The sequence below is a fragment of the Dendrobium catenatum genome, unplaced genomic scaffold (assembly GCF_001605985.2).
Source record: "Dendrobium catenatum unplaced genomic scaffold, ASM160598v2 original_scaffold_96786, whole genome shotgun sequence".
Lineage (NCBI taxonomy): Eukaryota > Viridiplantae > Streptophyta > Magnoliopsida > Asparagales > Orchidaceae > Dendrobium > Dendrobium catenatum.
In genome coordinates, this window is record NW_021415225.1 from 1,249,476 (window position 1) to 1,261,812 (window position 12,337).

The window sequence follows — 12,337 nt, forward strand, 5'->3', positions numbered from 1 at the left end:
GGAACTAAATACTTATGTTAGGAGGGGATTAATTAGGAAAGAAATTCTTTAATTTAAATTTAAATAAGAGAGGGAATTAATTAAGGTAGGAAGGCTGAATTAGGAGGGAAATATATTAGGAAAGGGGGGCTAAGGAGTTGGGCGAGCTTATTTAAGGGGAAGTTTGTTTTATGCATAATTTGAGTAGTGTTTGTTGTAATTTTCTTTTGTGAGGGCTTCCTAGCGACATCTAGGTGTAGAGGGAGAGATGATCTACCTCTCTTGTGTGTAGATCATTGTATCTTACTTTCGTACTGGAGCATTTATATAAAAATCATTCTTTGTTTTCTCAACTTATTGCTGTTCTTGTTGTATTCTCTTGCTATTTTCACCGTAAGGCGTATCAGAAGGTTGCTTGCTCCTCTTCGCTTCCTTCGATTCGTATATCCCAACAATTCCGACAATGATGGCTGGTGCAAGGACTAGTATTCCTTAGAATTCTGGCAATGAAAGGAATCTTGCTCTTATACCATGTTAAATTCAGAGAATTTGAGAGGGAAAAAGCTTAATTTATTACACAAAATTATCCCTATTTATAGATCTATACAAGATATCTTAATAGTGCATAAGGAAATATATTAGGAAAGGGGTCTAAGGAGGCGGGGGAGCTTATTTAAGGGGAAGTTTAGGGTTATTTTGTTTTATGCATAATTTGAGTTGTGTTTGCTGTGTTTTTATTTTTTGGCTAGGGCTTCCTAGCGACGTCTAGGTTTAGCGGGAGAGACGATCTACCTCTCTTATGTGTAGATCATTGTATCTTACTTTCATATTGGAGCATTAATACATAAATCAATTTAGTACTGTTCTTGCTATATTCTCTCGCTGTTTTCACCTTTAGGCTTATCAGAAGGCTGCTTGCTCCTCTTCGCTTCCTTCGATTTGTATATCCCAGTGATTCCGACAATGAAGGCCGGTGGAAGGACGAGTATTCCTCAAATTCCGTCAATGAAGGCCAGTGGTGGGAATCTGACTCTGATACTATGTTAAATTCAGAGAATTGGAGAGGGAAAAAGCTTAATTTATTGCACAAAATTATCCTTATTTATAGATCTATACACAATATCTTAATAAAGAAACAAATAATTACATAATCATGTATAATTGCTCTAATATAATTCTTCCTAAATCAGCTACCTGAATATGGAAGGAGATCGACATGATCCAGGTGTGACTTCCACGGATCCCCATCCTGGCCATAGGATCAAGAGCCAAGGGACGGCTAGAATGGTTGAGACAGTATTTAACAATATGTTAGTATTTTTCTCCCAGCGAAGTGCTCAATGGTTTAAAAATAATATGTTAGAGAGTCGAAAGATGTGAATAAAGCCTTTTTATAATTTATTCAACCGTTAAAAGGGATTAAGTTATCATTCACTGTTGAGTGTGAAGAATGTTAATAAGAATAACCCAGTCGTTACTCTTTAAAGTCATCTATGCATGTAATATAAAACCACGCAAATTAGGCCAAGTTGATTGCTTAAAATAATACTGTAGCGTACAATGATAGCATTCAGTGAATACTTATATTAATATTGCAACACATGTACTAAGTCTTTTTTCCTTGATACCTTATGCTCTAGTATATGATGGAACATTTTATACCTGATTAGAATTTTTTTTTATGGTTGGCGCTGTGTTGTTCATAAATGAATCAATGCAAGTTTGTGGATAGTTGTAGATTGTATGTTCTAGCAACCAGTGTTTAGCTTCTTTGTTTTTTCAGGTCTACAATGACACTCAAGATCTTCAAGGGAATGCTGAAATTGGTAAAGATTTGCAGAAATGTCCAGTTGAGTTACAAGCAGAGGTAATTCATTGATATGATTTGATAAATTGAAACTGATTTCTTTGGCGCTCAGCTCTATGGAAGATTCATGGACCTATAAATAGGCTCCTAACCCTTGGGCATACGGCATTGTCTAAGAAATTATTCCATATCTCATTCTTTCTTCAAAAGATTTTATCCTTTACCCCACAATTTATTGAGAATACATTCTATTGTAATGGACCCTTTATTTCTTTTGAATTTAGCAAAAAAGTTGTTTCATAGAAGGCTCATTTCATTAATATGTTATAATTTCAGCTTGACAAGATGGAGCAAGATCTTGAGGAGTTTATTAATATCATCTTTTCCAAGTGCAGGTATGATGTCTGTTTTCATGATCTTTAAAAAATTGTTGCTTCATCCAAAGTTTTGATGTCTTCAGTATATAGTTACCCTTCTCATTAACATCATTTAGTTATGTGGAAAATTCATCTTGTAAATGTAATAATGATAACAGCTTAATTGGCCTTTAGATGCTAAAATCAATGAAGAGTTTGAAAGTCAATTCTGACAAGTATTTCATGAAATGATCGATTAATAAATAAATGGGGTGTAGATCTTGAGAATAGTTTAATTGCAATAAGTTTTTTTTCTTTCTTTTTTAGTTAAAATAGAACCATTTTATAGTTGAGAAGCCTATTTTTCAGCCACATTATCTTAGGATGTCCTTGGGTCCAAGGTTTCTGATGTAGGTCTTACATTTGATGCATAAAGTTTTGTAACTATCAAGAAAATTGGCAATAAATATGATATTAATCCCATAGAACTATTGACTACTTTTAATTAAAATCGAAAAAAATAATAGAAATTGATTCAAATGAAATTCAATGACATGCTGCTAAAAATTAATGGCAATATTTACAAACTTTGAAAGTCTCATACACGATTGAAATTCAAAAAACCAACATAAGTCCAAATTGTAGAAACTCTGACTATAAAATATATTATTAATCCACTAATGAAAACATATAAGAAGAAGAATGAGGAGAAGAAAATGGAAATGAAGGAATCAAATCATCAGAAAAATAAGTCTTAAATTTCTCCAAGGAGATGACTTCTCTTAGAATATTTGTAATTTCATGAATGATTAATGATCACACTCTTGGACAATGTTGTGAGAAGAAGAAATGTCTCCGCATCCACAGGTATTTTATCATGCCGAAGAATTAAATTGCATAATTGAAAATTTTCATATTTATAAATTTGAAAATAATAATAATTTTTCTAATAAACAACTAACAAAATTAATGACATACTTGTAGGCTCAGAAAATTCACACCCCGGCCTACCCTCTTTTGTCTTGCTTTCGTTGTTGGGGGGAGTTTTAACAGATTAAGTTTCGAGGTAAATTTTTAGAAGGCAGATTGGGTTTGAAGATAAGACACAATCCAAATATTTTGCTCTCATTTTGTGAGAACTTTATGATCTGAGTTATAGTTTCCTATAGGTGCAAACTCATATAATTAATTATCCCCCCCGATCATAAGAGAGAACTTTTGATTAAGGCTAGTCGTCGATGAATACGTCGTACATGTAGATGCGTGATATTTGACATATAGTAGCAACGTTGGTTGATATTTAAAATTTAAAATATCACCATCTTGCACTTAAAGCGGATGGTTGGGGGAGTGATGATGAGCCTGATCAAAATCCTATGGTTTCGTCATTCGGGTCATCGTGGTCCCTGTTGTCACGACCCGACCCAGGTTGCTCGAATTAACAAGGCGGGAACTGACGGTCGTACGGTAGTTACAAAAACTTTCATTTTAACATCAATAAGCTCAAATATTCATACAACTTCAAAATCTAAAAGAGTCACTAAACATCCATTTTAACCATGACTATTACATCAAAAATCAAAACAAACAATCTCTCATAAACATAAAACAAAACAAATACAATAGTCCACGACCCATAAACTAACACATGACATAACATAACCATAAGAACCTATTTCCTTGCACTGCTCTATGGTGTTATATAATAGGTCTATCAGCCATCAGTCTTTAGCAAGTTCCCCTAAAAAGTATTCCCACAAACAGGGATGAGCTAGTGTTCAATAGGTAATAAATATCTCTATTAAATTTATAAGGCAAGGAAATAAGAAACTTTATGCAATGAAATTTTCATATGACAAGACTGAAATAACTTTGAGAAAAAGTATTATAATGTCAAGAATTTATCTTAAGTATGTATAATCCATATATCATTTTGAATATCTATTTTTCTTTAATCATTACATACAACCATAACTTTTTTATTTTTCAATTTTCTTTTCTTAACTTTTCCTTTATTATTCTTATATGCATAGAAGCATATAATACTTAGTCTTAGTTTTATACATCAGTCCTGGAAGTACCAATTTTTTTATACTGATCAGGTAATATTTCATTTCATTTACTCTGAAGAGTCCTTTACCAATTGCTCCGATGAGCCCTTTAACATTTGCTCCGAAGAGCCATTTATCATTTAGAACTCCAGATCATCATACACATTCAATCATTCAATGCTTATCATAAGGTTATCAAACCATTCATGAATTCATATATTCTTGTCTAATATTGTTTCATGCTCATTCTATTGTATTGTTCTTATGAATTTTTACATGTTAACAATTAAATAAATCTAAAAGGGAACACATGCTTTCTGCATTATGAATTGTAAATAAATAACATGCAACTTTCAACTAAAAAAAATATTAAAGCATATGCAATTTTAACATTTAAAGAGAAAACTTATGAAATTAAAAGAGATATGAATACCTACCTCAAAACTCATCGTAAACCTTCTACGACGCCGCTTATGCTTGTGGTGTTCCTTTATAGCCAACACCTAAAATTAAATATACATGACAATATATATATATGACAAACATTAATACTAACTCCAATCATGATACCTCCTACATTTCCATTAAATCAAAAATTAAAATTTTATTTTCGGATTATAATAGTCCTTAATTTTTGAATTCTTAATTCTTGTAATTTCATTTCTCACATTTTCACCCTTTCTAATTCATTCAACTTGCTTAATTTAATTAAAAATAATTTTGAATTTCAGTTTTCCCTAAAAACCCTAATTTTTGGAAACATAAATCTCATTATTTTCATTATATTTTCATGTCAGAACATCCCCTTTATCAAATTTAATAATTAGAGTTTTCTATTTTCGGATTTCTTAAATCATAAAATTAGGAAAATACAAATTTTTTGAAAAATCCTAATTTCTACCTTTAAAAACCTTCCTAAGATTATTTGGAACAATAATCATTAAAGGGGTTTCTTAAAAATCCAAAAATATGAAAACCCTAATTTTCCAAACTCAAAATTTTTTTTGGGGAAACATGAAATTTAATGGCTAAAATTCTTTTCGAATCATCCCCTAACAATCTCCTAAAGAAATTTTAGGTTTTGGAGAAACCCTAGAAATTTCTCCTATAGAAATTTATGCAGAAATGAGGATTCTTAGGTTTAAAAACTTACCATTTCTCTTCCTTAAAACCTTCTCTTCGTTTTCCTCCAACACCTCGCCGAAAAATCGCTGCCGACGCCTTGCTCATGTTGCCTCCTCCCTTGTCCGTCACCCTTCTTGCCTTCGATCGAACGAAATGAGAAGGGACCGAATCCTTTCAATTCCTTATAGCATTGGCGGTTAGGGAGAAAAGCAAATGTCTTATTTACCCTTATTGTTTATTTTCAAATTCTAAATTTTTATAATTTTATTATAATAATTACTTAAATCATAAACATTTTATCTCGTTTATTATAAATGAGTTAGCTCATGAGCAGACTCAAATTCATAAAAATTAAGTTAAATTTTTAGCTAAAACTCAATTAATTAATCAAGTTTAAGCTTAAACTAGAAGTGACTCAAACTTTGGCTCTTTACACCCATGGCTCAAACAATAGTTTTAACCACCAGAAAAATGATGGTAGTAGTCCTAATGCTATAAATACTATGCTCTAGAAAGCCTTTCAATAGCAATTTTACAATTGCAATGGCCTGTTAAGAAGGTACGACTTGATGAAGTCGTCTTCCAAGCTCTAGTGAAGGCCCTAGCTTTCCTTTAGAAGTCTTTCTTCCTTGTGTAGTTGCCAAGCCGACTTTATAGGTACTAGTTGTTGGGGCCGACTATTAGGCCATACTCACCCGATTGGGACGAGTTCATGGATCATGGTCGCTTGCTTGAAGTAAATTCTCTTGTAAAGCAAGTCTCTTTTTCTGTTATTTTTTGAAATACCAACCATAATAAACTAAACATTTTTTCGCACTTCTGTTGTATTCAATATGTAGGATTTAATTTAGGATTGGAACTAGATTGGTGGTTTACTGTAAATTTTATCGACCAATGATGAGGAATATCATGACATCATGACGTGGTGTGGTGCTAGCGATGATGATCTATGTTTGGTGAACATTATTAACACCCCCCCCCACATCGCCCAGGCACAATTTCATGCTTGATGACTAAATTCTTAGCCTTAAATTAACTAATAATCTATTTGAACTCATCTCAAGTTAGTATTAGTTATAATTGTTAGCATACCCAATAAGCTATATGATCAGTCAACCAACGTATCATGCTCTGCTCCACTACCTACCGCAGGGAATCATTTCAACACATGGACACGTTTACTAATTGACAACTTAGCCAATTGCTTGCTCTGTCACCTAACGGTTTATCTCTATATGTACTCCCATGGCTGCACTGTAGAAACGATGGAATACAAGCTTCATACAACTCCATCTCATTTTACTTTCTCTGCTATCTCGTTTTCCCTGTTTATCTCTAACTTGCAGGTCGCTTCATGGTATCAGAGCATGATACGTTGGCTGACTGATCATATAGCTTATTGGGTATGCTAACAGTCCCCAAACGTCTGTATGAATAAGAGTAAATGGAGCCGAAGTTTTCATTTCATTAAGTGAAAATGGTAATTTGTGGCTTTTGGTTGCATTACATGAGTTACATAGAAAAGTAGAAGTACTAGAAAGACATATAGTCGGATTTCTGCTTGCTAAAAACTGAAGCAGTTGGAGGTGCGGGTGGCCTAGTTTTGCATGCCATAGTGAGGTAGAAGACTTGATAGTTTGTAGTGCAAAATTTGTTGGAGATGGAAGGATGTAAAGACCGTCCCTCGTCCGACCTTTAAGTATTGTTTGTGAAGTTGGGTTGTCCTTAATTGAGGATCCAAGAGAATCAAAGCAGATAGAACAATTATTGTCAGTTGCAAGTTTATGAATTGATAATAGGTTGTGTTTTAGAGCGGGAACATGAAGAAGGTTATGAAGATGTAGCTTACGGGAAGTATTGGGAAGAGGTAGGAGACCTTGACCACTGGAATGGATGGGAAGTGAAGTCCCATTGACAATGGAGATGCTGTCGCTGCCTTCATGCTGTTGGGAATTCTGCAGATTAGCGGCTTCGGAAGTCAGGTGAGACGAAGATCCTGAATCTAGGTACCATTCTGTGGTGGCACTGGATTGAGCTGTCGGTTGGGTGAGCAATGCCTGAGGTGAGGCAGATGGGGAGTAGTTTAGATTGCACCTGTGCCAGCTGCCGGTTGTCTCATATAGACTTCCTCATCAAGATTGCCATGAAGAAAGGCATTGGACACATCTAATTAAAGGACCGGCCAATTTCTCGTGAGAGCGACAGTAAGCAATATTCGAATTGTGGGAATTTTAGCTACTGGACTGAAGGTCTCTTTGTAATTAATGTCATACTCCTGCTTGAAGCCTTGAGCTACAAGCCGTGCTTTGTATCTATCAGCAAACTTTCGGTTCAGCAAGTCTGACCCATCACTTCTAATCTACAGCAACCGAGACACACAAATCTACGTTCTCATATACGTAGATGATATTCTTATCTATGGCAACAACCAACAGCAGATTCACTCCTTAGTCAGCAAGTTACAATCACAATTTTTCATCAAGGATCTTGGCCAGGATATTATTCAAGCAGCCAAGCTCAATATGCCCAGGATATTATTCAAGCAGCCAGATTCTCTCAATGCAAACCTGCTCCAACCCCAATCGCGGTCAAGACGTCCTCGGCAAGCTCCTTTACGTCAAATTTCAATCCAGCTTTATATCGCAAGATTGTAGGCTCCTTACAATATTTAACCATTACAAGAACAGACATTGCATTTGCTATAAATTTAGTTGTCAACACATGCATCAACCAACTGATCGAGCTCAGTTAATTCTTAAATGACTTCTTCGTTACATCAACGGCACGCTCAAGTGTGGTCTTCCCATTACTAAAGGGAATTTGCAGCTAACCTCATTCTCCGATTTTGACTGGGCATCAGATACATCCGATAGAAAATCCATCATGGGATATTGCACCTTTCTAGACAGCACACTGGTCTCACGGCGTGTGAAGAAACAACCAACTGTTGCAAAATCTTCTACTGAAGCTGAGTATCGCTCTCTCGCCTCAGCCACCTCTGACATTATATGGCTGCATCGTCTGCTAGCTGATTTCCAAGTCTCGGTCTCTTCTCCAACACCGATCTCATGTGACAACACATCTGCTCTTGCTTTGGCAAACAACCCGGTGTTTCACGCACGTACGAAACACATCGAAATAGATTATCATTTCATCCGGGATTGTATTCTCTCCAATGAAATATCAGTCCATCATATTAATTCTCTTGATCAACCGGCTGATCTTCTCACAAAACCGTTAACCACAAGCAGATTTCATCAACTATGCAACAAACTCACGATTCAATCTCATGAATCATGAGTTTGCGGGGGATTGTTAGCATACCCAATAAGCTATATGATCAGTCAGCCAACGTATCATGCTCTGCTCCACTACCTACCGCAGGGGATCATTTCAACACATGGACACGTTTACTAATTGACAACTTAGCCAATTGCTTGCCCCGTCACCTAACCGTTTATCTCTATATGTACTCCCATGGCTGCACTGTAGAAACGATGGAATACAAGCTTCATACAGCTCCATCTCATTTTACTTTCTCTGCTATCTCGTTTTCCCTGTTTATCTCTAACTTGCAGGTCGCTTCAATAATCAAATCTTGCTCAAGATTGAAAATTTTAGCTTGAGATAGATTAAGTTTATTTGTAGTTGGCTTTATCAAATCTCATTTTTTATTACTATCTAGTGCTGTTAAATGTATTCTATTTTATTTCGAGCAACTGCTTAGGTCTACACTTATTCTCTAATAGCCCTCCAACTTCAAGTCAAATCTGGTTTGATCTTTATGCAATTGATAGAAATTAACAAAACTTTGTTTGGGACGAATTTCTTACCACTGTTAAAGAAGTTTTTTAATACAAAAATTAAAGAAGCAGTAAAATTTTTATACTAAAAAGCTGCTTTAAGAAGCAGTTAGAAAACTGTCCCAAACGAAGCCTAAAACTAAACTTTGTAATTGAAATCAAAGACTCAGCTTTTTCAAATAATTAAAAGAGACTTTCTAATCCAACAAAACAAACTACATTTGAACAACTTTTAAAAGGTTGCTATATAATCTCTTACTAGCATGCAAGCTCATTTTTTCTATAAACAACATGAAATAATCTTTATATTTGCACATCCATCATCACTTTTATAGTGAATACACCTACATCTTGTTTGAAATATAGCTTTTGAACTTTGCTAAAAATTTTCTAAGATTTCGTTTGGGACAGCTTTCTTACAGCTTCTTAAAGCAGTTTTTTAGTACAAATGCACTTGAAAGCTGCTTTAAGCAACGGTAAGAAAGCCTCCCAAATTAAGCCTAAGTCTCTATTTAAACTATACGAATAGACGGCAAACTTTTTATACTTTGATTTATGTTTTCTTAAGATTTATAGCATGTTCATTATGTTGTCCATTTGGCGATATTTCTTCCATTATATCAGTGAAGTAAAGCTTCTTCTATAGCTTGCATGAAGCAGATGCTATATGCTTTGTAATATATCATTACAAAATGCAGACTCGATTCATTACAAAATGCAGACTCGATATTGAAGTTTTGTAATGATTTGTACAATTTGATTAATTGACAGACCAATGAGCAGTGCTGAGAAAGAACAGCTTGGCAGGCAGATGAAGAAACTGCCTGAAAAGGCATTTGATCGAGTAGTGGAAATAGTTCTACGCAACAAGCCTTCAGAAGCAGAACCCTCTGAAGTTTTTGTTGATTTGGAAACACAGGTCAATCTCTTAAATCAATTATATGCATTTTGCTTTCAAATGTAGTAGGAAATAAAATTGAGTGAGGATATTCTAGTCAAAATTTTATTGTGATGAGTTTTCACTTTTTAGATTCACTTTGAGATGAGTGAAATATCAGAGTAGATTGAATGCATAAAATACTCCACCGACTATTCATATGTGGCTATAGTTCTAAAGTATTACATTTCTCTAATATAGTCTCTTGACTAGACATAATTGGATCCCAAGATAGCCCTTAGGTAGCAATTGATGGAAATCGAGATACTAAATTGATCCTAATTTATTCCATCAAATGTACAAAACTGATTTCCGAGGGATAGTTTAGGATTGATTTTATATTGTCGAGGGATTAAATTGAGAAATGTGATACTTTGAAACTAAATTGATCATATATGAATAGTGTGGAGATTATTTTGAATTTTTTAAGATTAAAATGGTCACTCGACTATTTACTTTTGGTTGTTTTAGTCTTATGCTATCTATTGTGTCAAATTTATTCGCTTATCTTCTAAATCTGATCCAGTCCTTTGATTTCTTAAATTTGAGAGATTATTTTGGATTATATTCAAGGAACAAACGCACTAAGGCTTCGTTTGGTACAGCTTTCTTCTTGTTTCTTAAAGCTGTTTTCTAGTACAAAAATTTTAGAAGTTTTAAAAAGCAGCAAGAAAGTCATCCCAATCAAAACTTAAATTGAATACATTTATTGTTCGGATTAAAATAGCTCCATAAAAATAATCCAAGAACCAGTTTAACTTTTTTTTTAATACATTATACTCATTTTAGAAGAAATTTAAGTGTCTTAAAATCTACTAAACAAAATTTTCTCCTATCTAATATGCTTTTATTTTTTTCTCACAGGATAATGTTACTTTGTGGAGACTGTACTACTATGTTCAAACTGTGCTTGAAGCAAACAAGCAAAGCAACCGCAGTCCAATACCTTTCCCATTGATGTAAATGACTATTCCATACCTCTCTGCTGTTAGTTTTTTGTTCATTAATAAGCTGTAGAAGATTTTGGTTGTAATATGAATGGCTGGAGAAATGCTTCTGACTTGCTTTCTTTGGTGATTTTTTTTTTATAATTTTTTTTAAATGTTTTTTGTTGAACTGGTAGTATGATCATTTGTTTTGCATGCTTTGATCACCGGTTAAAAAAGGTGATGAAAATTTATTTCTTCCATTATTCTGGAATAACTTATTGTTGCAGCAGTAAGAGATCTTCCTCGAGGGTCTTGAACTTATACTATGTAGGCATTAACGGGGGTATCTACCCGCTGCCACCCTCTTAGGAGGTGCTTGGCGGCGTAGCTAATCCTCCGGCAAGCTGTACCTGTTAGGACCTGCAGTTATTTTCTCCTCACTTAAGGGATCCTGCCGCATAAGAGAGAAATCAAATATGGATTGAGGGGTTCCCAATCATGCTCGCCCAGCTAAGCCTGGTGGGGTAGTAAGAGTGTAATGATGGCTTTCTTAATGCTTTATAAAACAATTTTTTAAAATAAAAAATTTTAGTTGAAGAAATTTTTATATTAAAAAGCAATAAAAATTTTTATTAGAAGATATCAGAGTCCTTGAATTTGCTTTGAGATGAGAGTGCCAAATGCACAATCAATCAAGATTAATATTGTACTTATCTTAAAGCAAATTCGATAATTTTGAGACTCAGTGTTGATCATATTTTATTATAATATTTTCATTCATTTTGTTCTAAATAGTTAGGGCCGGTGTGGGATCACTTTTATTTTAATTTTTTTAAGATGTTTTTTTTTTTGTATTTTTTTTTTGCATATTTTTTATTATTTATTTATATTATAAAGAAAATGCTTTTCATATTATTGTCATAAAATATAAGTCAATTAAGGCTTTGTTTGTGACGGCTTTCTTATAATTTTGTAAAGTTATTGTAAAGAAAAATTATTTAAAAATGTTGTATGAAACATTTTTCTATTAAATTTTTTTTTGAAAGCAGGAAAAAGTAGTGGGCGAATATAGTCATCATTTGGCATATTTTTTATTATTTTTTGAAATAAATTTTTAGTAAAAAATTTTCTCGAACTATAAATTTTGTATGAAAAAATTGTTTTAGAAAATAGTAAGAAGCTTTCACAAATGAAAACTTCACTTATGACAGCTTTTTTATTGTTTTATAAAGCAGCTTTCTAGTACAAAGTTTTTTAATCTATAAAATTTTTGTTCAAAAAAATTGCTTTAAGAAGCGGTAAGAAAGCTCTCCCAAACAAAGTTGCGGTTTAAAAATCAAGCAGCAGTAC

The 12,337-nt window shown here is 33.7% G+C and overlaps 1 protein-coding gene across 1 annotated transcript in view; it reads left to right on the forward strand.

Moving 5' to 3' along the window:
* LOC110109038 overlaps positions 1–11,234 on the forward strand; it is a 55,071-nt gene extending 43,837 nt beyond the window's left edge. Inside the window, exons 5-8 of the mRNA XM_020839933.2 lie at positions 1,763–1,846; positions 2,123–2,181; positions 9,893–10,040; positions 10,923–11,234. Of these exons, the coding sequence (XP_020695592.2) occupies positions 1,763–1,846; positions 2,123–2,181; positions 9,893–10,040; positions 10,923–11,021 (390 nt within the window). The 3' untranslated portion in view covers positions 11,022–11,234. The remainder of the gene's footprint in view (positions 1–1,762; positions 1,847–2,122; positions 2,182–9,892; positions 10,041–10,922) is intronic.
* The last annotated feature ends 1,103 nt before the right edge of the window (positions 11,235–12,337 follow it).